The sequence below is a fragment of the Gavialis gangeticus genome, unplaced genomic scaffold (genome assembly GCF_001723915.1).
Source record: "Gavialis gangeticus isolate Ggan-Ray unplaced genomic scaffold, GavGan_comp1, whole genome shotgun sequence".
In the NCBI taxonomy this organism is placed as follows: domain Eukaryota; kingdom Metazoa; phylum Chordata; order Crocodylia; family Gavialidae; genus Gavialis; species Gavialis gangeticus.
Window position 1 is genome coordinate 37,856,927 of NW_017729029.1, and position 26,049 is coordinate 37,882,975.

At 44.1% G+C, this 26,049-nt stretch overlaps 1 protein-coding gene across 5 annotated transcripts in view; it reads left to right on the forward strand.

Moving 5' to 3' along the window:
• The window catches only part of GABRA3 (gamma-aminobutyric acid type A receptor alpha3 subunit), a 321,368-nt gene that overhangs the window by 274,313 nt on the left and 21,006 nt on the right, over positions 1-26,049 (forward strand). For 3 of the 5 annotated variants that reach the window (XM_019521407.1, XM_019521406.1, XM_019521408.1), the window contains 2 exons: positions 4,087-4,298; positions 18,266-19,192. In XM_019521407.1, the coding sequence (XP_019376952.1) occupies positions 4,087-4,298; positions 18,266-18,595 (542 nt within the window). In that variant the 3' untranslated portion in view covers positions 18,596-19,192. Of the gene's footprint in view, positions 1-4,086; positions 4,299-18,265; positions 19,193-26,049 lie in introns of those variants that run through there. The other 2 variants (XM_019521409.1, XM_019521410.1) reach the window with 1 other exon arrangement.

Below are 26,049 nucleotides of genomic sequence, written 5' to 3' on the forward strand. Positions count from 1 at the left end.
CTGGAGTTCCTCCAGCTGGCGTGCCAGAGACCCCAGTAGGGAGCAGACTCCACAAGGGGAGGTAGCCATGCTCCCAGGCCTCAGAGCCTGAAAAAGGGACAGGCAGCCCCCTCAGCCGAGAGCCAGGGGCTCTGTCTGCATGGAGCCTGGAACCACGGGCTCCATCTGGGTGGCCGTCTCTGAGGTGCCAGAGGGGGAGGCTGCAGACTCCGAGGGGACCCTCGGGGTGCAGCGCGTGCCCATCCACATGATGCTGCTGGTAGGTCGGCTGCGGCTGGGACTGCCTTCCCTAGGGTGCACTGGGGCCTCGGGCCTTCCTGCTCACCCTCTTGCGCAAACTCCTGTGCTAACTTGCATGCTGGGCCCAGAAGCGCACCTGTTTGTGTGGCCCATTCACGAGGCTCCAGTCATGAAGGAGACTCCTCAAAGGAGTTTTAGTTTGCTGCATCCCAAGTCATTTAAGGTGCATTACACCACCGAATTTCCTACAGCAGCTGGAATTAATGAGCAATACACTGCCAAGGCATGCAAACACTGACACCATTAAAGTGGTGCAAAAGCATTTAGCCTGCTTTAAAGTGTTGTTCACACACATCTCTCATTTTGTCTCAGCATATGCATTTCCATACATACTATTTATTCTTTCATTACTCTTTTCAAACATCCCAGACATACCACAGGCCCTGCATACACACTACTTCTCTTATGCTATATTTAACCTACAAAATCACAAAACAAAATGACTTACACATATGCTAAGCAATGTAAAAATCAAAATAAAGTCTTACCTAAGGCTAAGTTACACAGTTATTTGATCAAACTAAAATGGATATTGGTTATAAAATAATAAGTAACAAAGCAATAAAGGATATTATAAAGGCAATATTAAGAGTATATAAAGACAAATAAACTTTAGCTCAATACCTCCTCCCTCCCCTTTCAACTTACCAGCTGAGGCAGCTCTGCGCACTGCCGGCTCTGCTCCATGCTGCACTGTGGCTGCACGCAGCACAGGCATTTATTGGCCAAATTATCAGCCCCATTGAGCCAATATCCAATATAGACAATTTTCTTTATATCGGTACCAATCCAATATCAAACTGATGTATCGGTGCACCTCTAACTTCAGGTTGCTGCTATCAAGCCTGGTACTCACCAGAGATCATTAGCATCTAAAGATTGTTTACTGGCCCCTGCAAAATGAAATGTGTCATGTTAGGTCAAATGCCCATGGGCAGATGTCTTTGTTCCCATCAGAGCCGCACACATTTGTGCAGCATAAGCAAACAGATCAAAACTGAATGGACTATGGACTCTCATCACCTTCTGAGGTTTCTCTGCAGGTTGTGGCTGAGTCAGGTTGACAGGGAGCTGATACACATTAAATTACATGTAAAGTTGAAATCAGTCCTCATGCTAGCTTATTAACTGTGAAATTATAAAATAGCTTCCTTTTATGCATGAAACAAAACTTTGCAGGTCACCTTGTAAGCTCACTGAGGAGCAGCAGGCATTCTCTGAGCCTGGGGTTGGGTTCGTCACCTGGTGTCTACAACAGGCAGCTATTCATGTTTGGGTGTGGATCACTGCAGAACAATGTGGATCACTGCAGATCCACTCATCTGTGGATCACTGCAGAACAATGTTTTCTGAATACTCATTATCCTATCATCACAAAACATGGAGCTGCTGTCACCAGGCTTTAGTACATTGCTTGGCAATAATGATGTCCTGAAGATATTACAAAAGAGGGAAATACGACTAGATGCATCAAATGAAAGGGAGAAAAATATCACTTTTTTGATACTATATCATATGCTGATGGTTTTGAGTCAGATACCTTGCCTTGCGGCTATGGAATCTTTTCCATATGAGAAGTCTTAGCCTAGCTGTTTTGATAAATCCCAACAAAGGTAATGACATGCTGCATCCCTAAATTTCTTCCACAGTTCCTGCCAGATGTGGAACATTTAACTTTCCTACTTCCCTATATGAAAGAGTGGTGATTCCTGAGCTGGGTGACATTATTTTACCAAAACTTTTATTAGAGAAAAATGCAGCAGTGATGACAACAAAACATTTTTTGAACTTGTGCCAGCCTCATCAAACTGTTCATTTAACAATAATGAAAAGCATTGTAGAACAAATTAACAGCTTTGTTTCAATATTTTTAACTGAGTCATTTCAATTATTAGATTCTAAATAATTCATTTTGAAGTTGTTTTTGTTGTTGTTGTTAGAATTGAAACTAAACATTTCACCTGTGTCAAGCAAAATGGTTTTGAAATAGTTTAGTTTATTTAAAATGTATTTGCTGAAAATTTCAAAAAAGAAAAAAATGTTTTCAAATTGCTACAAACCTCCCCTTTTTGTAATTTTCCAGAATTGACCCCTAACTCAAATATCTGTTATTTGTCCATCTCTAATGATTACATTTCAATAGTGGGTGAATGATCTTTCTACATACAGGCTCCTTCAGAATGAGAGTTCCAAATATGTTAGCATCGTTATAAACTAACCTTCTCCTGTTCCACCATGTATTTCATTTGGGGGCCACTTCTGTTCTCCAAGGCAATGCTTTTTCACCTCTGACCCAGCAAGTCCCTTCTTACACAAGCACATTTCTTATATACACACTTGTATCCTACACATGAGAAAGGGACTTGGGTAAGGCACAATGGTTATGTCTTCATATCCCCAGTGTGTCCAAAGAGGGCTACGCTTGAGCATTTGTAGCCCACCTACTTCTACTTACAAACATCAGTCCTGGAAATGAAGAAATGAAACCATTCTGAGGGTCATCCTTCACGTTTGCTGTCAACATACCTGCAACTGAAGGCTCAAGTCTGACTCCTGGGGTGTTCCCAGGGTGGCTCCCCCAATGCATTTCCAAGTTTGGCACATGAAGGGAGCAAGTGGTTTGAGAACATACTCAAGAGTGACCCACTACGAGGATGTAGGGTCGGGGTGTAGACATACCAATGATTCCCAAGTCATTTGTATACCTTCATAAATGTACTGGGACAGCACTTATTTAAATTAATTTACTGATGTTGTAACATGTACACATGCAAGAAGCTTGAAAATTTACAACTGAACTACTTAATCAGGACCACATGGACCCTTGCAAGCTGGTTCCATGCTCTCTGTATGCTCCAGAATGCCTCACAGTTCAGACTGAATGGGATTCTCTCACTTTTGTGAGAACCTGCAAGCACTTTACCAAGAACCAAGTAAGATACTAACATTTCATAGACTCAGTAGATTTTTCACAAGAAGACATGGTCCATTTGCTGATGTGCTACCTCCAGCTGAAACCAGTGAACTAGAGAAAAAAGAAAAACCTTCTCCAGAAAGCAGCTGTCTGCACAGCTTCATGAAGCATGGAGACTGAAATTCCTCCCTGATTTTCACATCTGTAAACATGAGCTGTGAAACAGGAGATTTGATTTTCTTAGTTATCTTAAATTGCAAGATAAGAGTGGGCCAGAGCCATCACTTGCCTACATGAATGCAACTCTTACTTTCTTACGCCAACCATAAATATAGCTATCAGTAATTAGCTTTTACCAATATTCTTAATTAATTGAGCTACTTTCAGTCCTGGCATCAGCTTCTCTTTCTGCACAGACAGTTTCTCCTATGCAGCTTATTAGCATATGGTACAGTTCTTTGCATTGTTACTCTATTGCCAATGGCAGGTGGAGATGCGTTTCAAGTCTTCCTAGCAAGCTGACTGCACAGCTGATGCTGGCAATAGATGTTTTCTGTCATCAGGCCAACCTTCCTCTGTTGGAAGTTGGGGAAAACTTGATGCAAGTGAAGAGCATCCCTTTCCAATCCACTTACAGGGCACAGTGAATGTAGGGAACCAAGCCCGGCAGTCTTAATAGTAGCAGGAATTCATGGCTTGAGATCCAAATGGCAGAAATATTCAGCTTTAAAAACATTTATTGATGACTGCTATGTCAGGGACTGAGGAATGTTTGCTAGCTGTACTCTGGTGAGAGATGAGGGCCCAAGTCAGTCACACCAACATATCCATGTGATCTGACCGCACTCTCTTGTCTCATTTTGTTTCCACAGGTGTTACCACAGTCCTCACCATGACCACCCTCAGCATCAGCGCCAGAAACTCCTTACCAAAAGTGGCGTATGCGACGGCCATGGACTGGTTCATAGCCGTCTGTTACGCCTTTGTGTTTTCTGCGCTGATCGAATTTGCTACAGTCAACTACTTCACCAAACGCAGCTGGGCCTGGGATGGCAAAAAGGTACTGGAGGCCCAGGAGATGAAGGTGAGCCTAGCAGGCAAGGCCAGAGAGCCAGTGAGGGACAGGACAAAGAACCACCACACAAGAGAGCTGCATTGGGACCAGGAGTGGGTAACATACAGCCCGCCACACTCCAGTAGGCTGGATGGTATTCACTGGGGTCATCAATCCAGGTCTTGACTGGAGTGGTTCTTGGGGCTGGGAGGTGGAAGGGCTTGTGCAACTTTTTCTGTATTGCATGTGGGGAATGAAACCCTATGGTGTTCAAGATCTGATGGATTCTCCATTTGTCCCTGTGTATGTCTGTCTGCATGTATGTCTATAGCCTCCTGTCTCCAGCTTGGTCTGTTGGTGGTTGTGTCTATTGGTCTTGCTGTGTGGTTTTCTCTGTCACTTCTTTTGTTCACTGTCTGCTGTGTGAGAACTTAAATTTGCTGATCCATATTGCTTTTAGGGGTGTGTGAAATGGGCCATATTCAATTTGGATTCAGCCTGAATCAGGGACAGTGATTCAATTTGTTGATTCAGATCACTGTCCCCGATTCAATTCAGCCAAATCCAAATCTGTAGATTCGATACTGACTTAGAGAATCAGCGATTCGGCCATAGACACAGCTTTAAATGTTTTTTGTATATACCTTGAGGTACCAAGCATGGCTCATGATGGTGGGGTGAATGGAGCATCACACAGGAGCATGGGGGATCCCCCACGTGCTCGATGGCAAACCCAGAAGTGGACCAGAAGTACTTCTGGTCCACTGGGGAGTGCGTGGGCGGGGGGGCTCCTGTGCCGTCCCAGCTCGGCGATCGGCCATGGGGGGACCCCAGGTGCCCCCCCACAGACCCAGGAGGCACCAGTCACTGAGTCGGGGAGGCATGGGAGAACCCACTGCACGCTCCCCAGCAGACCTGGAAGTGGCTCAGAAGTGCTTCTGGTCCACTTCTGAGTCTGTTCCTGAGCATGCTGGGGAGCCCCCTGCACTCCTGTGGGACGCTCCATCCACCCCAGCATCTCAGCGTTCATGATCCATCTAGTACCTTGAGGTATGTAGAAAAAATATTTAAAGCTTTGTCTATATTCAAATCATCGAATCTTTCCAAATCGATTCAGAGGGTTCCGATTCGATTTGGAGAGATTAAAGGATCTCCTGATTTGATTCAGATTCGGAGATTTGGCCACCGAATTGGGCCAAATCTCCACCAAATCGAATCAGGGACCAAAGCTTCACATGGCCCTAGTTGCTTTCCTGCTATTTCAGCACAAAGCCCGAAGCTTGTTGGGCTTGTGACCTCACTAAAAAAGAGTGTCCACCAACATTGCTCTCCTTGCTTCCTTGCTGTAGATGGCAGCAAGTGCTCTATGCTTTCTCTCCCAGCTATGGAACAGGTGTGACAAAGGGGACGTGATCTTAATGTGTACTCCATGTTACCCTCAGCTGTCATCGGCTGTTGTTTTGCAGGCTGAGGGAAAATGAGTGGAAGTAGCAATTGGCAAAAAATTAGTGCCTGGTGCCACCCACATTGTCCCTTCTGGCTTCATATCAGCTTTTCTGACAGCTTCCTGCATGGCAAACATTGCTAGCCTTGGTTTGCACCCTTCACTGTTCTAATCTGAGCTGCTCAGAGTAATCGCTTGCTGTAGCATGCTGCTTTCTTGTTTGTATTTATTGAATCAATTTCAAAATCAGCTTTGTCCTTGTTCTTGGGTATGAAGCACCTTTTTATTTGCATTTTAATATGCTGCTCAGAACTGTTAAGGGACTATGTGCAAATATCTTGCATTGTTACAGCACAATTTGGAAGGACAGTATTTAATGAATCTGCCTGATGGTGGCAGAGCCACAGCATTTAACACAGGGTCAAAGTCTGAGAGTGGGTACAGCGTAAAGAACAGGGCCTGTTATCATCCATGCTATACTAATCACAACTTAGTGCTTCTCATGTCTCTGCCCTATCTATTCAGGTTCTTCTGTAATGGTATAGATTAGGTCTGTGCTCAGAGATGGCCATGAAGAATGGTTCTGCAGAGCCAACTGACACCACAATTCACTTGGACATAACAGGGCAAAATTTGGCCTCTAGAGCAATGATTCTTAACCAAAGTACAACAGCACCCTGGAGTGCCTTGAGATGCATTGTTCACAGCACTGTTAATGTGCAAACATTATTCATTAGATAAACCCAGGGATTTCAAACAGGAATCTATTGTGTTAAAAACATTCTGACTTGTTGTGGTCTTTGCAACAGTAGAATTACTCTATTATTTTTCTGTAGTCAAAAAATGGGTGAAAACTAGGAGCTGATATTTTATGGAGGAGGTGCATCAAGTCTCTCATGGGTTCCTTGAGTTTATTGAGGGGTGTCTCAAGTCTAAAAAGGTTGAGAACCACTGGTCAAGATATTATAGGCTAATCTAATTGATATCAGCTGGAGTCTGGTCAGGACCTAAATCCCTTGGGTTATATATTATATATTGATGGGCAAAACAGCCTAGATAAAATAAAAACCAATTCAGTCAAGTCCTTCACTTCTCTCCACTTCAAAACAAGCTCCATCTAAGGAATGCCAGAGGTTCAAAAAACTCAGTTAACTTTAAAAAAAAGTTTAAATCTTTAGTGCCCCAACCCTAGTAAAACTAAAGCTGCACAAATGGCATGAAGACACCATGAAGAAAACTTGTTCTTGCAGGTGTATAATGGGAATCTGGCAATATCCGCTTTGTCACAAAGGAAGCACTTCCTGTGAGATTTGCATCTTAAATGTGCAGACCTAAGAGGGTCAGATTAGTCTCCAAATTCCTTCTAGGTGTATCCATGTCTTATTGCAGACTAAGAAAGTTGACTGGATTCCTATCTCTCTGCTGGGCACTTTATAGTCACTTGTCCCCAGGTCTTGCAGCATCCATTTTAAGAAAGATCCAAGGAAAGCAACTGGGTTGGGGGACTTAGAAATGGGGTACATTGCCCGATGTAGTCTTCATTTTTATGCCACTGATCTGTTTCCAGGCAGAGTACTTGGAGCAAATGAAAGGTTGTCCACTGAGTCAGTTTCAGCCTTTAATTAGCTCTTCTTGAAATAATTGAGGAGGAAGATGGTAGAAGCTGTTAAAACCTGATCCAAGAATGCATATTGGCAATTTATAATGTACTTGAGCAAGAAGTAAAACTATGACTCCAAACTGGGACTTCATCTCTGGACAGCTGTCTTTATGACTGAAGTTCTGCTATTTCTGCTACAGTAATGACTGTTTTGTAGTCACTGGGGGCACTTGTACATGTGATGATGTTACCATGTACACATGATGAAAATTTTCCTATGTGGCTTAATGGTGTCACACTTCACATGTACATGAGTTTTGGGGGTTTTAAACGAATTTGTATCATCACAAACTAAATCACATGCTGATGTAGTTTAGTTTGCAAAGTTGCAACTTGGAACATTGCAGCCATTAATCTGTCAGCTTGCCCCTTGGGCACAGGAGAGGTGGGTAGGTTCTGCTGAGAAAAGGATTGGGGCCCTCGCCACTTCTGCCTTCAGCAAGCACCTGTGGCTGCCAGGACACCTGAAGCCACCCAGGAATGGGCTGGCATGCCCCTAGGGCAGTATGAGGAGCTGCCCAGAGAAGGTAGCAGAGACAGTCTGTGGGGTGCTAGAAGCCTGAGCAGGCTTGAGAAGAATTGGATCGGGCACCTCTGACCTGGAGCAGCACCCGGCCCACTAGCAGTCCACCCAGCCAGCCCCGAGGCACTCTGCCACCATCGAGAGAAAGACCAGGGCCTCCCACAGCTCAGGGGCTACACAGCCCACCAGCAGCTTGCCCTCCAGCCACAGGAGAGGCAGGAGACTCCACCAAAAAATTTTAAAAATGATCGGGCCCCTCACCACTTCTGCCTTCAGCAGGCACCTCCAGCTGCCAGGACAATGACCTATATACAGTGATGGAAAAATAAAACCCACCATTTCAATTAAAAACTCACTGTTTCAATTTAGGGGGCATCGAATGCAACCCTGAAGGACTAAACCCCTGTCGTGTACAAGTGCCCTACTACTATAGTGCATGACTTTCTGTACTGATGAGAGAGGCTAGACTGGTAGCCCTGAATTTTGAAGTTCTCTTTAGGTACAGCACGGGTATGTTCTGAACTAGGCTGTCCCTATCCCTATAGTAGAACTACTACCGAGAGTCCAAGAGCAAGCAGAAGAATCACCTCCAGCACAGGAAATTTGTTTGAGAGCAGGGACTTAGAATTTTTTGGAAAAAGAAAAAAAAATCTCTAGTAAAATTTTTGAAGGCAGCAACAATCAGAGAGAAGAAAGAAGCTGAGGTGTTTATGAAAAAAATACTTTTGGAGACAAGCTTTAAAAGCTTGCAACTAGACCTGACTTGACTGGAAGAGTCTTAGCACTGGAGAACATGTGGCTTTCATCTATGAGGAGCCTTTTCATTAGATTCTGAAGATGCCTATTTGGGGATCCTGCTGCTGGAGTCTGAACATGCCATGTTTGAGACAGTACTCACAATGAGAACATGTAGGCTGTCTTAGCATCAACTCTGACTACACTTCAATCCCAAGGAACTAGCTGCAATGGGGTTGTCAACCCTAGGTACCATACAGGCCACCATCAAGGTGATTTTTGCACCTGAATCCAGAAAAACCACCTGCAGTCATGCCTTTTCTGCTGGAATCTGGAAAAGCCACCAAACCTTTGAGAATAACATCTATCCATTACTGTTCTGCGAAAGACCAATGCCCTTCCCTCAGAACGGGGTGCTCTCCTTCAAGCTTCCAACTGAAGCGTGTCTGTTCTTTCAGTGGCACAGTTGTTCATATAAGCAAGAGTCAGTGCTTGCTTCTACCTTTTGCTTGCACAGTAGTCTCCTGAATTTCTGGAAAATAATACACAGCTAAGATAGCTGCATTCACACATGTGGAAACATAGCATTGTCCATTTCCTTTGGAAGACGGAGAAGCTCACTTTCTTATTCTCCCACCTATTTCCTCCAGGCAAACATCACCAAAGAACCTTTCCCCCGAATACATGAAATCTTTCAACTGATGCCCTGGTTCTTACTCACTTTATCACATTAGCACAAACTTTGCACTGTGTGAATAAGATGGTGACTAGCACAGGATTTGCTTATCTCATCCATTGACTGTAAATTCTGGCAAAAGCTAGATACATTTTTTTCTTTTCCTTGCCAGTAGAAAGATGCATTGAGACAAAACCCCCAGATCACTACCAATGAACTGGAAAAATCTCTGGAAATTCATACTTTGCAGACTCCAGATGATGGGTTGGACACATTTCTATTTGCTGCTTCCTAAGGGTAAACAAGACCTTGATGAGCAACTTCAGGTCTATCAAGTTGTTCTTTTTGCCCCAAGGCTCCATTTTCTTGCACCCTTCATATGTATTTCTGACTACTGGCTCCTCTTAACCCTGAAATTAACTGAACTTTAAAGCTTCATTGGCTGTCACTGCTGATAGTGTTCACTGACCTTAAAGTCACCTAAAGCTCATAACTGCTGAGCCCCTAAAATGTAACCCTCTAAGCTTGACTTCCTGGCAACTCTCCACCCTGCAAGTTCTTTTGAACTTCTGGGCATGAAGTGAATCCAAGTACTCCTTGCCTCTTTGTCTATATCTTGCCTCTTTTCTGCAATTTGTTTAGAACTTAGCCACAATCTATGCAAGCACTAGTGGAGATTGTAAGTGAAGAAGAACCAGCTTTCTGCATTGAATGACAGAGAGCCAGGGGCCACCCTTGCATGTCTGCTCCCTTACAGCCATTCATGGAAAAAATGAAAGGAAAGACAAGTTGAAGAATGAGCATATCTGAGGCCATATGGCCTTAAGCATGGTCTTCATCATACTGACAAAATGCTGAGCTACATATGGCTCTCTCTGGTTTTATTTGGGTATGTAGACAGGAATAACTCTGGTCATTCAGTGTCAATATCAATGCAAGGCTGCATTGCTCTGTGCTGCAAGTCCTGGGTAGTACTTGCTCTGGGTGCCTGTGTATACAACATTTTAAAATATACACACTGTATAAGACTGAGGCTAAAGCATGTGTGACCCCTGTAACTGAAAACCCAGAAGTAGCTACCACTACTCCAGAAATCCCTATCCCCTGCAGTCCACTCCTTAAACCATCTCTGGCTCCACTAAATAGCTGATGAACTTGCATCCATTGTGCTCTACAAAGTCTAAGACTGAAAATCTCTTGGAAATGTTTCAGGTAGAGGAATCAAACCACTGACATTCCACATGACAAGCTTATCTATAAATAATAGTAAATGACAGATATTTTGCATTTTTCTAGCACAAATGAAGATTCAAAAGTGCTTAAAAATATTAGTGAACTAATCCTCAGTTAAAGTAGGTGATTACCAAAATCTCCCTTTTGCAGATTGGAAATTGAAGCACAGAGAAGGTAAGTGATCACAGAATATCAGGACCAGAAGCAGTTATAGAATTTATAAATCCTGAATTTGGGACTTGATAGAAGAAGGCTGAATTATGTAGATAGCTCTGGTTTTAGCAATAATACTGTTGCCAACTAGCATGTTGTGGTGGAGCACCACTGGGGTGCTCACCACTTAGAGAAGTTGCAAGCTCTGGGTGAGCTTTTTGGCTGAGCAACAGGGAAAACACGCCCCCCTCCCCCCCCCAGAACCATTTTAAGGGGGAAAGTGTGTCAAAGCACTCATGGTGCTCTGCCACTTTAAGAACTGGGCTAGGCAGCGGGCAGGTGCAGCCCAGTCTTGAGAAGTGGCCATCTTAAGACTCAGGCCAGCAGGGCTGGGGGCAGCAGTTTGCTGCCAGATGCTATAGAAGCAACATTGTGTGAAGGAGCTGCTGAGCTGATAACAATTAGGAGGTAAAGGCAGGAGCTTATGGGGATGGCTTGGAGGTTCCTGGTCCTGGACATGACCTAAAACTGCACCCTGCTGGGATAGGGAGGCCTGGTGGTTCTGCCTGTAGTGATTCAGGGCCACTTAAATTCCAGGTTCGTGGACCATCCCAGTGAAAGTTGGGTTGGGGCACCTAAACCCCTGCCCCCACCACCTGGTGGGTTACATGATAACAACGGAGGGAGTAGTGGGGCCAGGGACGTCCATGTGGGACACCTGAGCCCATTGGGGTGCAAGACGCTGAAGGGGAGTAGTGCAGGCCAGGTAAGCTTTGAGAAGTGCCTGAGCCTGAAGGGGTGGAAGATGCCATGAGTGGAGCAGTTGAGGCGCTGAGAGAGGGGGCAAGCAATTGACACCCTGGGGAGAGGCTTGGCATGCCGATGAGCGGCACCTGAGTCTGTGGGGCTGTTTGACCCCGGAGTATGGGGTAGAGCAGAGAGTGGCAGTTGTGAAGCCACAAGAATAAGGGGCATGAACTGAGGCCCAAAGGCAGGGGTTCAAGTGAGTCCCTACTAGGAAGGGGGGACGGTGGGGCTGAGTTAGGCCCAGGTAAGCCTTTGGGTGCCTGATGCTGCAGGTGGGCCAGAGGCCTATGGGAGGGTGACATAGGAGAACAGAGTGTGAACCCCCCCGGGGGGTCAGGGGTGCTGATGCCCCTTGACAGAGAGCAGCAGGGAGAGCTGCCTGGCTACGAAACCAGGTGCAGAGTTGGCACAGCATTTAGTGAACCATCCAGTGCTTGCTCAGATAAGGGTAGCGGGAGATGCCCAAAAGGCTGCGTGCTTGCTGGCTGGGGAGTGAAGAGTAGCAAGCCTGAAGACCCTCTGGGTGAGGGCAGGGTGAATACCGTCCCCTGGGAGAGAAGGGGCAGTACAAGTGAGGCCTAGGAAGGGCAGGATGAAGGAGACAGGATAAGAGCTGGTGGAGAGTGAGAAGCCTCTGTAAGAGGGAGACAGTATGAGTGTGGCCCTATCAGGGCAGAGTGGAAGAGACTCAATGCTGTGATGAGTTGGGTCTTGCCTCAGGCTGGAGCTTAGCATGGCTGTGAGCAACATCTGTGAGGCTTGGGATGCAGTACAGGGATGGCTGGAGCTGCATACATAGGTCCAGGAGAACAAGGCATTCAATGGACAGCCTCGTGCCTAATTAAGATCATAATTACTTAACAGCAAGGTGTATCAGGTGAGAGTGGCAGGCGGTGTGCCTAGAGGCAGTGGGAGAGAAGCACTGTGGCTGGTTGGGGACCTCCCACGTATGTGTATAGACTAATCTAATTCAAGGATCACAATGTGATGAAAGCCAGCTTTCACAATATTTCACCTGACAGGAATGCAGTATGTAGAGTCAGTTTTGTGTCACTTTATGGAGGATGACAGCACATCTTTGCCCAACACACATTGTCATATTTAAGACACCTGTGTTATTTTCCTCTTGTTTTGTTTTTCCAGTTTTCCATTCTGTTTCACTTGCAAACAGAATCCCTTGCAAATTCATATCCTAGGAGGGCAGAAGGCTAGTTTGTATCTGATTTCAGCAAGAAATCTTGTATGAGTCATCTGCTCTGGAAAATACAACCCAGTAAACCTAAGACCCAACCACTTATTCCTCCACCTTGGGAGCATGGTTTCTTGAGCTTCTGTGCCTCAGAACTCTTTAAAAGGTATGCAGACCCTTGGGGCTCTAAGCATACAAAACAATCTCAAGCAGCTGAAAATGAATGGCTAGTAGAGAATAAACATTTCTGCACCTGCCTTGCTTGGGGCTTGGAAGTCTGATCCAAAGTTTGTTGAAGGCCACTGAAAGGACTCATTGGCTTTAGTGGACTTTGAATCAGGCCCTCAGACATCAGATACAGCTCCTTTATCGTAGTAAATGCCAGCATTCACTTTTTCCAGTATAGCCTCCTGTTTTTTACAGGTTTAAACCAGGATAGGTAAATTTTTTGTTCAAATCCTTGTATGGAGACTATCTGCTTTGAGAAGTGTCATGTTAGTTCTGGTCAGTTCATTCATCTCTAGTGAACTGCATGGCTGATTAACAATAATGTAATCCACAGGAGATTCTCAATTACATTTTTCAAGCAGCAGCTGATCACTTTTTAATTCCATTAGTTCTTAGTTATAACATATTACCATACCCATAGGATGTAATTAAGTGGTCAAGCGTATTGAAACAGTGACATATTTTTCAAACCTTTATCAACCTCTTGATAGTTTAAAAATATTCACAACATTCACCTTCTTTGAAGGATGTACCACTAAGTATGGCTCTTCTAGTCAAATTTGGTTAATCATTAATCAAAGGTTCAGTTAACCATAAAAAAATAATAGCAGTCTTTACAACCGTGTCAATGCCCATGGCCTTATCATTAGCCTAATCCATCTTTAAACTCTTTTCCACTAGCTGTTTAATTTTTGTAATTACAGGTGTCAGTCATTGTCTGCAGTTATAGCAATAAGATTGCTGAAAAAATGTTTAATGCTCAATTGTTGCATGTAGCATCCCACTGAAAATGCATTGTGAGCCCTCTTATTTTTCCGCAGTAATTGACCAAGGATGAAAATTGCCTCTGATGTTGAGGAGTCACACTTCCATTAAGCACCACTGCTACACAGGGAAATGCCCCATGTCCCAGCTGCTACAGTAGGAAGCCCTATGTAGTTTTGCATACAGAGGAAGTTTGCAAGTGGATCATGCCTCACCCTCTTTCCAGGGGGTTACAGGAAAACAGCTACAATCATTGCAATTGACAGGATGAATAGCAGCTACCCTGAGGATGTGTTCTCCAGGTTGCCCATCAGTTGGGAAATGTATTTATTTTCCTCAGCCTCTACTAAGTGACCTTCATGAAGTGTAGCTACTGGGGCCTTCTGAGAGAGAGGCAAATATCACAACAGCAACATCTTCCCTCGGTAGGAGAGGGGTGTTAGCATGTTAAGGTACGTGTGGAAGAAGCAAGCAGGGAATAGCTAGTTGTAGGGACAAAAACATTGTTGGGACTACAGTCACCAAATCAGGAACACTATGATTGAGGGGTCCATAATATTTGTTGTTGACCCAAACAGGTTTTCTGAAGGTTGTCATATCGTCCTGGAGGGATCCATGGATCTGTTCAGGTTTCACCAAATTTAAAACAAATTAATATTTGTCTGAAAAGCCATGTCAGAAAGTGTGGTGAAACTGATAGGTCTTCATCCTTTCAACAACAAAAAAGCTGTCATCGTCTCATTGAGTAAGAACTATGCCATGTGACTTGGATGACCGACTTTGAGCTATGCTGGGTGAAAAGTCAAAGTGTATGGAATGAAAATACTATCTAAGTTATGATGGGTAATATGGACAAACAACAACCCTCCCCCCCTCCCCGAAAGAAAATGCTGGTTACTTCCAAAAGCAATTCTGGAACTGAAAAAGAGGCTAAGCACTGTACCAAGTGCTATTTTCAAGGGACCTCTGGGACATCCCTGTCACTGAGTACTTTAAATACCAGTCACTTGGGGAAACATGGATGACACCATGTTTATACATCTGTTTACAGCTTTGATGGCATCAACATAAAGATGATTATATAGACATAAAATGTGTGTGCCACGGGAAAATCAAATCTGTCCCTGATGCATTTCCACTGAAGTCAGTGGAGGACATTGAGAATGAATTGATTAATTTGTCCCTCTGATTTTTCTTTTCCTCCCCAACAATCTCATAGTTTTCAGCATTACCTAAAGATCCCAACTGGTACCAGTTCACCTAGCTGGAGTTTGGGCACAAATAGAGATCTACAGGCTGTACCATAGGTACAAGGGCATCAGGCAGCCAGCATTCCTGGCTGGGGTTTTACTTTGCAGGTTGTTACTCCAGCACTGATGAACCATGCAGTTTAAAATTCTTTCTGGTTGTGCAGACTTTCATGCTAGGGGCAACTGAGGCAGAAGCAATTAGAATGACTTGACCCTAAGCCATTCAGTGAGTCATTGTCTCTACTCTTGTTCTTGCCCACAGACTGTTGTTTGATCTGTTCAGCCATAGCCAGAGAATTTTCAGCAGGGCCTCCAATGGCTTAATTTCATCCTTAGCGTATCTAAGAGATGCTTTGTACCAGTGTGGTCTTGTATACCATCAAACAAATGTAGTCTTATATACCTTCAAGCCTTGTACACACTCCTGTCTTGTACCTACTGCTCACTTTGTGGCTATATTTTTGGGATCCCAACTTGAATCACTGCCATGTATACACTTCAGACCCCTAGGAGGTGCCATATGACATTTGCAGTGATCATACCATCTAAAGTATAGATGATTTGTGGAATGTCTACTGCCTGAATAGAAATGAAATCATCCCCCTAAACTTTTCATGCTATGAATTGGATCAAATTGAAATAAGGCCAAGATTACCATTAGTGGGTCTGGCCTCACTTCATAATATGCTTATCCTGAGCTCTAAAATGGAGGCTACTTCACATTCTCTCTTCATAGTCCAAATCCCACCACACCCTCCTTTTCCATCCCTGACAGACCTTTCTGAGTCTGCCATCATCAAGCATAAGTGGCTCCCACCCTGCATCACCAATTCTTGCAGCATAACCAACCCACAGTCAATTACATAGTATAGAAAGTCCCCTTCCATTTGGCTCACTGATGGCAGATTGGTTGTCATATGAGCCCTATGTATTGTATAGCAGGGGTACATATATTTAATCTTCATAGACTCATAGTTGGAAAGGACCTCAGGAGGTCATCAAGTCCAACCCCCTGTGTGACAAAAGTACCTTCCAGGCCTGGTATAAGTATGGCCCTGTCCCTGTCTCTGGGCAAACTGCCCACCTTGCTCTCCTGCCATGCCTTGTTGATAAATGATTATGATGTCAAATAGGTGGGAGGCTGTCCTTTGTGCACCTAGATGACGGTCATTGGTACACACACCTACCATCTCTACACGTGTCCCATGCCTCACTGATGTCTCACTGTGTGATGATTCTCTAGCTCAAGGCTGGCCAAACTGGACAACTGGTCTTTACCATACTGCCCACTTTGGATGCACGTACACACATGCCTCCCTCTCTCACCAGGGCTTCTTGCACTGCACCGGCTATTGCTCAGTCTCTTGCATATTGCCTATCCAGGCCACACTCACTCTGTCCTACTCTGTGGAGATCCTCGGGCTTTTCTCTTCACCCCTTGGTCAGTCCTGGCACAAACTTTTGGGCCTGTCCCATGACCCTCACCCAAATGGGCCTGAGTGACTGCTCAACTATGGGCCTACTTCACCCCTGGCCCCTCTCTCGGGCTACAACTCCACCTCTTACACTAGGGCCTGGGGTCTTCCACCCCTTAGGACTCAGCTGCTCCTCCCCAAGCTTTAACTGGACCACAACTCTGCCCTGCAACTCTCAGGACCTGGAGTCTTATACCCCCTAGGGCAAGGTGCTCCTCTTTGAGCATGCCTGGCCCAGTCCAGGGTCCAACACCCCATGGGACTCAGGCACTTCTCATAAGCTTACCTTCCCCTCCCACCCATCTCTTGTTGTAACTCACCTGAGGGTGGGGGCAGGGGTTTAGGCACCCCAACCAACTTTACACCGGGGAGATTGTCAGTCCTCGTATTTGAGTGGCCCTGCCCCACCACAGGCAGAACCACCAGGCCTCCTTATCCCAGCAAGGTGCAGTTTTAGGTCATGTCTAGGACCTATTAGGACTCCTCCTTCCCCATAGCCTCACCCTTACCTCTGAAATATTCCTGGAACAGGAACCCCACAAGGCAACATTACTCCCCAGCTGCTGAACACAAACTGCTCTGCTTTTATAATAGAGCTCTTCCAAAATGGCCATTCTCATCAGCCACCTGGCAGCTTCCTGCTCCAGCCCTTAAGGGTGTTCTGTCACACCCTGCTCCAAGCAGGACCATCTCCAACTAACATATCATCCCAGCCAACGCTTTGTCTAGCCAGGTCTTAAAAGCCTCCAAGGATGAATATTCCACAACCTCTCTGGATAGTCTGTTCCAGTGTTTTACTACCCTCCTAGCGAGAGAGTTTCTTCCTAATATCTAACCTAAACTTCCCTTGCTGTAACTTGGTCTAGCCCTATCATCCTTGATTTGCATCTTCTAGTATCAACACTCACTATCCATGAAGTGAAATTAAATCTTCCTTCAGTGATAGGAAATTACCAACTTCTTGAAAATTCATGGCTAGCCTGAGTATTCCAAGTCTGTCCTGCATCCTGTGAATAGAACCTATACGGTTCTTTAAAAGGCCCACTGCATGACATAATGTTATGCAGCACAGCTGGTCCACAAGTCCCTGATATGGTATGTGATGTTGCATCATGACACCATGGTGCAGTGTCATTGTATATTATCACCATCATATTGTGAAGGCACCAACATCATGCCATAAATCAAGATCTCAAGGTCGTTTATTTTTGTCCCACCAAACACATTCAAACATAGTCGCCCCTAGTCAGCACCACTGGCCTACCTTGCCATTTCATGGTCCAGGAAGTATGGATAGATTTGTAACCAAGCTCTTTTCCAGGAGTCTTAATTGAGTGAAGCTGATTCTTCTTCATCATACTTCCTACAGCAATAAGTCTCAGTCAGGTCAGTTGAGTTGGAGAGAAAAGTAATTCCACCTATCCTTGGCCTGCTTGGCATATCTCTAGCTAGGGTGGCTCTTCCCCAGCTGAGGATTCCCCCATGTTGGGCAGCTGCCAACTAAGCATGTGCTTATGTGCTTGTTTGTGCCACTGGAATGATGCTAAAGGAATGCAGCTGGACTGAGAACTGGCCATTGACTTCAGTTATTATTTAAATTGTAGTAATGTCTAATAGCCACCGTCAGTGATGAAGACCTCATGAGGAACAGTATTATATGTTGTACTTCAATGATGTATCACCTTGTAAATATCACTCACAGAATATTAGGATTCTGGCCAACTTTCCCTTCCACAATGCTATTTACTTGGTATTTTTGGGTCACCTGCTTTCCTCCTGTGTACAGAGGTGTTAACTAGGAGAGCAAAGGTTCTCCTTACAGCTTAACATTGCCTAATGTACACTTTTCCATTCCCTAGAAAAAGGAGCCAGTGGCACTGGTGAAGAAGACCAACAACACTTACAATATTGTGGGCACAACATACGCCCTCAACATCACCAAGGACCCCGGCCTGCCCACAATCTCCAAGAGCGCTGCTGCCACTGCTGCTGCCACCACCATGCCCCCCAAGGTGCCCTGCATGGAGGAGAAGCCTCCTGAAAGCAAGAAGACCTATAACAGTGTCAGCAAGGTGGACAAGATGTCCCGCATTGTCTTTCCTGTCCTCTTTGCCATTTTCAATTTGGTCTACTGGGCCACATATGTAAACCGGGAGTCAGCTATCAAGGGAATGATCCCCAAACAATAAAACCAGCCACACAAACCTTCCATCTGTGAATGCCATTCAGGCAGGAATTCTCTGGAGCTTTCTTCTCCATTTGAGTTGTTATTCCTATTAATTTAATTATAATTTGAATGAGATCAATGTAATCAAAACTGTAGTATTTATTTAATCCTTTATTCATTCATTTTAATTCATTTATGATGACGATCAAGAAAAAAGGATCATAAAAAGTGTGCCTCTAACATTGTGAATCTGACGTCCTCCTACGCCACACCTCACAGTGTCTCTCCCCCTTCATCCTCCCTGAAATGAAAGCTGCTTGCATACCATTTTCATTCTGTGCTAAGCTCTGCTGAGGCCTGATGGTATATTTTTCCTGCGTCCTCCTGCCCTGTGATGGACTGCCACGGTGGGTCCCCTTTGCTTAGATGCTCCTAGCAAAACGTGTTCAGGGATGTAGTGGGCTTTATAGATGTCCTGCCATTTGTACTGGTTTTCAATGTTATTCCTTATGATGAGCTTTATTCATAGTGTATCAGCTGTCTTGGTTGGTGAGCTGTCCTAGATTCAGGGAGCTGCAGAGTCTGGATCCCTTAATCTTACTGTAGACAGGTGATTCTAGGGCAGGTGATTCTGGAGGAAGCCACAGCTATAGTGGAACAGACTACAGTGCCATGTATATCCCTATAGGGCTGCCAACTCTCCATCTTGGCTATACCATCTGCCTTACTTCCTCTTTCCACCTCCCCCAGTAGAAGTGTCTTCAGAGCATCTCTTTCTAGTTGAATCCTCCTATGAAGGCACAACATCAAGCAGGAAATGCTTGTTTCTTCACTGTTCTGGCCTCTAGTAGGCCAGAATGTCATATTACAGGTTCAGGTGCTTTCCATCAGACAGAGAAACACAAACCATCAACTGAAGTCCCTATTAAATCAAGACACCAGAGCAGAACAGAGGTTGCCTAAACCTTGAAAGTTAGAAGCTAATGGGACATGTGTGTTCTGATGTGTGGTTTTAGTTGTTGAGTTTTTTTCTGTTCCTTCAGTCCCTTTGTCCTGCTCTCCATTGCTGTCCATTCTCCTCTCCCTACTCCCAACACATCTTAACTAGCAACCATGTCGCAAAATCTCACCCTTCTCTGCCTTTTGTTTTATTGCCTGAGGATGAACTTCAGCCAGGAAGGTGACAGCAGCTGGACTTTCAAGTTCTATAGAGCAACAGTGATGTTACCTCAGGCTACAAAAGAATACATTTCTGTCTGGATTCAGGAAAGGGGTGATCCTGACTTGGGAGCAAGAGTGATAGAGAGTTGGCAGAGGGAAGAACAATAGGCCTTAAACTGAAGGGCTCTTGAGTACTCTATGCCTGGTGAAATCAGTGGGAGTGAGGATACCTAATACCATGTCTGAAGCACTGAAACTCTGTAAAATCAGGCTCTTTGAAAAGGCACTTTTAATATTTAATATGTGAAGTTCTTGATTCTGTTATCACTGAAATCCATGTAAGTGAGGGGAGAAAGCCCTGGAGAGAGGCTCTTAGCCCTTTGCAACTGCCCCACTTACAGGGACCTAATGACAACCGCATCTTCCCCAACAGCAGGGCTGAGATACTGAGATCCCAGCTGTGCATTTCCCCTCCTACGTCCCCCTCTGGTGTCTGGACACGTGGATATGCTGTCCTAACACAGGGCATTGCATGTTGTATCTGGTAAACTCTTGTTTTCCCTACCAGCAGTACTGATCAATCTGTGTCACTTTCCTCCACCCCAGTGCAACCCCATGGTTTCTTTTTGGAGGAGGTTGCTATGAGTCCTGCTCTGTGGGCTGCTGTAATGACCTCCTTCCTGTGCATAATGATCATGTATCAGCTTCAACTTAGTCCTCTCATATTCTGTAACGGGGCATTTTGGATAAGGCAGACTACTAAGCAGGTGATCAGCATGAGACACATGTGCCCTCCTGGAAGGATCAAGTGGGATGTACATGTACATTTGCAACATTCTGGACCTCTGCATAAGGGGCCAGTCTCACCCTTCATGCATGGAGGATGTGCCCCACCTGGAATATTCACCAGGATGGCAGGACCAGAGAGGAAGAGTCCAGGGAAAGATATAGTTTCATAGTTAGTTGTGGTCTATTGTGTAATTCTTACTTGAGTACACAAGATCTTGTTCACACATGCCCTGGCAGCCTGACCACTCCTGTGCCTTCTGGTGAATGCAGCAGTACAGTTGTCTGTCTTGTCACAATGGCTGGGACAGGAGTGCAGGAACCCCAGGACTAGATCAGATCCATGCTCCATCTGAGCTAATATCCACGTCTCCAGAGGTGGCTAGTTCTGCATGCTCCAGGGGCAGGACTCCCTCCACAAGCATTGGGGGGTAATGTGACATCCACAATGCCATGCTCCCTTCCATCCAAGAACACAGCACACAGCCCTCTCCCTCCCCCTCCCCCCCAACAGCATGTTACTTTCCTACAGTGCTTTTCATCCCAGAGACCTGGCATCACCCTCCCTAGGGTGCACCTCACTCACCAGTGCAGCACAAGCCTCTGGTCTGTAAGATGGCAGCTGTTTCACTTTGAATGGCAATGCTGTAGCACAGTTCAGAAAAGCTGCAGGTGAATGTCATATTCCACTGAGACTGCTGATCCCCTGCAAGTTGTGAAGTTTGCCAGGATATAGGTATTAGCATTAATATTCTGAACACTGCTAATTTAACATGCCCTGGAGATAACATCATCACTACCACACACTCTGCTACTCTGATTCCCTGGGTGGTAACTGCTAACAGGATCTTTAATGGACATGTTTTGTTTGTTTCTTTTAGAAAATACTTCTGTCATTTTCTTAAATATACTTTGTCTAGGTTATCTCATAAAATATTCATGGTTCTATAATACTCAGGCTTAAGTGAATGAAATAGAAACCCTTTAAAAACACAATAAAACAGTAATAATGAGTATATTGTGTTTACAAAAGGAATTGTATTGAATGCAAGCTTCAATATGGCCCCACAACATTGCTGTCTCTGAATGACCTCAGAGTAGGAAAGCAACACTATCTAATGAGATGCACACATTCTCCTTAATCCATTCTGACACAGGGGGCAGAGATTCCTTTGCCTAATATTTCTTTTTGGGGGTTCTTACCAATGACAGGTCTACTTGTATACTTTTTCATGGTTGTTGAATGCAGCACTCTCTGAATTATTTAAAACAAAATACCTGGGTTATACAAACCAAAAACAACAAACGCATCTAATTAGCCAGTACTTACCACCTGAAACTTGGTCCCTACAGCAGCACAGTGACCCCCTTGCCTATCTAATATCCATTAGTCTGTTAGGGCAGTCCTGTTCTACCTGGGACCAGTAGCTTGTTGCTTTCATATCTAATGTTTTACTTGTTCCATGGGTTAGACAAGGTAACTGATAAGTCTCAAAGGTAACTTCTCAAAACCATTACTCAATATGCATTGTTCTTATCCGTTTCCTCCTCAACCTTCAGAATAATTTCCTACCTGTGCCCTGCACAAATTCTTCCAAACTCATGTTTTCTCAATACCTAGCAACTATTCCTATAGAACAATCTGTAAGTACAGAAGTAAGTAGCTGGGCCTAGACATGTGATATCATGTTGCCCTTGTGTATTACCCTCAGACCTTAGATATCTCCCTGATAAATTGTTCACTTTTAGGATCTAAGGTGGTATAAAGTGAATGCCTCATTCATTCCCACAAAATCCTGGCATTGATTTGTACTGCTGAATGCCAGCTGGAGGCAAAGCAACCAACATCCTTTAGTTAAAAAAAACCCCAAACAAGATGTGTAATATTACTTCTACATGAAGAAGAATTTTGGGAAGATACTTATAAATAAATGGTTTAACATCCCCTGCCAACTGATATCAGGGAACAGACAAAGGTGTTTTTTTCTAAAAGAGACATAGAGATGTTTCCTTTCAACTAGCACTAAGTTGTTCATCAACTTCCATTTCTAAAAACTCCAGATAAGACCTTATCCTAATACTAAATTCTTGATAATATATAGAATAATGTCAAGGGTTCCCACTGTGGTGGACTCAGAGCTACAGAAAATCTTCACCCTGAAGCATTTTCAATCTAAAAGAGGATGTAAGTGCAGCTTTCTGAAGAATGGAAATGTTGTTTCACAGTGAATTCCAAAATCTGTTTTCTTTCCATTTAGGATCCAAATTCCAACATTATGAAATTTTCTCAGCAAGAACGTTTGCAAGTATTATTTCAGGATTGTCAAAATGACTTGTTTCAATTTTGACGTTTTAAAATTTTCCATTGTAAAATATAACATAATCAATAATAATAATAATCATACTAATAATAATAAATGTAAGAAAAAAATATTTTCAAAGGAAATATAAAAAGGTTTAAATTATTTTACCATAGCTTTTTAGCCCCTTTGTTTTCCTCTGAAATAATAGATCTGCAAAATCAGCCCAGCTTTATGAGAGGTTTTGATTTACAAGGAACTGCAATGGAAAATTGTTCTATTGACATTTTTCCTGACTAGTATATCCAGTAAACAGGCAGCATTGAAGTGATAGTAGCAAACATTATGTTAGTGTTGTCGTTTATCCAGAGAATGGTTTAGACTGTCTTTGATTATGTTCTCTCTCTTAGCAAGGTGATTAGTTCACTGCTTTTCCCATCACCCTCACTGAAAGGGCTTCTTGAACATTTAAGAGCAAATATTAACATCTAAACCTTGACAGAGAGTTATTACTTGGTGACCTTCCTCACTACCCTGAGCTCAGCAGGAAAAAAAATCAGTAACACCAATAAGTAGATTTTAGAAACATACATGATGGTTTGCACATTGTGACCCATTCACAGTCAGAGCTTGCTGAGCAGAAGTGAGGGGATGACCCTTCCCCAGTCCATTCCAATACTGTTCACAACATGGTTTCCTTATTCTTTCTGTCCGCAGCTCTTAGTTGTCCACACAAACAGGGTCACACACCCAGGCTAGTTCTGAACTCTAGTCTGTTTCATGTGCATAAGAAATGTCTGTTTTCTACCAGTTGGCGCCATTTCCTTTGCTCCCATCATGCTCCTACCTTTGTCCCATCATCATCTGTGGCCCTTCCACAAGGCCATAGAGGACCTGCTGGACGTACTTGTAGACAGACATGGATATATATATATATATGTCTCACTTAACCTGGGGGGGAGGTTCTTACTCTGAGGCATTTAGAGTGGTGAGAGCCTCTGTTCTTTGAAGATCCTCACTCCAGTGTGCTTGGGGGAAATGCCACCTTAAAGCCTAATACCCAAAGTATTGCCCCATATATATATATAACAAGGCCAATAGGAAGTTAAAGGAGCTTTCCTGGGAAATGATTTTACTAGGGATAGACCTACTAAAAGGATAAACCTATTGAAGGGGCAGAGTTGTTGAAGGGGGGAACTGCTTTAGAAAATAACTTTTACAGAACTAGTCATACTTAAGGGATAACGTTGTTAAAGGGACAGATCACTTTAAAATATAATGCCGTTAAAGGAAGGGGCACTTTAAAAGGATAGGACTACTTAAGAGAGAGGAACATTAAGGGATAGCCCTGCTTGAGGGAAGATGTTATCTGAAAGGAAGAGCTGTTAAGGGAAATTGTTTCTTAAAGCCATATTCCTACTTCAGGATAACTCAAGAAAAGGGAAAGCAGTGTGAAAGGGAAAGCCATGCTAAACTAGTCCCTTTGTGTAATGGCATGGAACACTGAACTGACTTAGGCTGTCTGGATGATGCCTACTGGAGAGACTAAGAGAGGCAGAGATGGGGGTGCTTTAATTAGCAAAACTCCAAGAGCCACACCAATTAAAATTCCAGGAGCATCACGTGTATCAGCATCCCTGTGCTGAAAAATGGCAGCTGGGAGCTTTGAACTAAAGCTCGTTGAACCAGCTTTAGTTTAAAGTACCCCACCACCATTTTTCAGCACAGGGATGCTTATACATGTGACACACGTCTGCTGGAGCGTGGTAATTACTACGCTCCAGCAGACTCAACTAACTGAGTCTGTTCTGATGCACCATGTAAGAGCCCTAAGGGTTTCTCTTGCTACTCTGTGTCTGCTCACATAGAACAGAGCAATGAAATTATGCAATCACATGCCAAGAGCTTATCAGTGGGTTTCCCCTTTTTGTCCAACACCTCAGGTGACCCTGAGTTCACAACAACTCCTAAATAAAATAATCTCCCACTGCGTATCCATTATCCAGACTGGAAAGTGAGGGAGGCAGGAGAAGACAGCCGTGAACTACATTTCCCAGAATCCTTTGTGATATCCAGAGCCTGGGGAAGGCTGAGCCTTGAACATACAAGCTTTTGTGGAAACTTAAACTCTTTATTAACGCTGAAGTAAAAACAATATTTGCTGTGTTGAGCTAAACTGCTCCTGAAGGCATTTTGGCAAGAGTCAATAGCTCTGTTAATAGTCAATACCTTGACTGCTCCAAGGTATAAATATTTATTATTTCACCTATTTAGTGTTCAGTCAGCCAAGTATTCAGGTGAGGGGGGTGGTTGTGGCTTGCAAACTGTTCGTATTTAAAAATTAAAAAACACCATTCTGGAGCAGAGAAAATGTCTGTTGTTCTAATTTTCTCTTAGCTAAGTAGTTAAATCTGCATAAAACCAGGGCAGAGAAAGATCTAGGTCCCTCTCACAGTGTCCACAATTTTCCCAAGTGAGGGAGCAAGGGATATTGAAGCCAATCTGTATTTGTGGCTCACTAATGGATTGTTGCTTGGTACGAAGGACACTGACAGAAGGGCTGCCAAGCACCTGTCAAGAAAACCTGCTGACACAGGACACAACTTTTATTGATGCTGCCCATTTATTACCAACACAGACACTGGGATGTTATCAGCGAGGTAGCATGATCTTCATATGTCCTCAGTACTGAATGCAATCATTCCTCTCAAAAATGCAGTTAGCCAAATTATATGCAGGGCCAATCTACTCACTGACAGCAGCTAAGACTTCAGAATATACTTGGGTGGGCACACTCTGCTCAAAGCCATCTCTTGCAGGACCTATGCTTCCCTGCATGTTAGGGGTCTAGAAACGTCCTGGGGGTTGCAGCCAGAGTGCTCTGTAGCTAAATACAGAAACCGGGTTCCATTTCTTTTCTTTTTTTCAGTGAAGAGTGTTGTACGCAGTTTCCACTCCAGCCAGACAGAGTCAGTCGTATTTCTTCTCTTCCTGGAAGTGTACAAAGAAATCATTGTACCTGGGTACAGGAAGCCAATTTCTGTCTTCTTCCCTGGAACTTTGAAGAGCGCAAACCATGTGTATATTAAAGGTGCACACATGAAAGGAAAACTATACCCCTTATACTGATCAGCCTCTTTCTTGTCAAGGCTGGGAAGAAAGACAGAGAGAAGAGATGTGGTTGCTAAATGCTTGGGAACGTATGAGCAGCTTCACTGGTTTTGGGCCT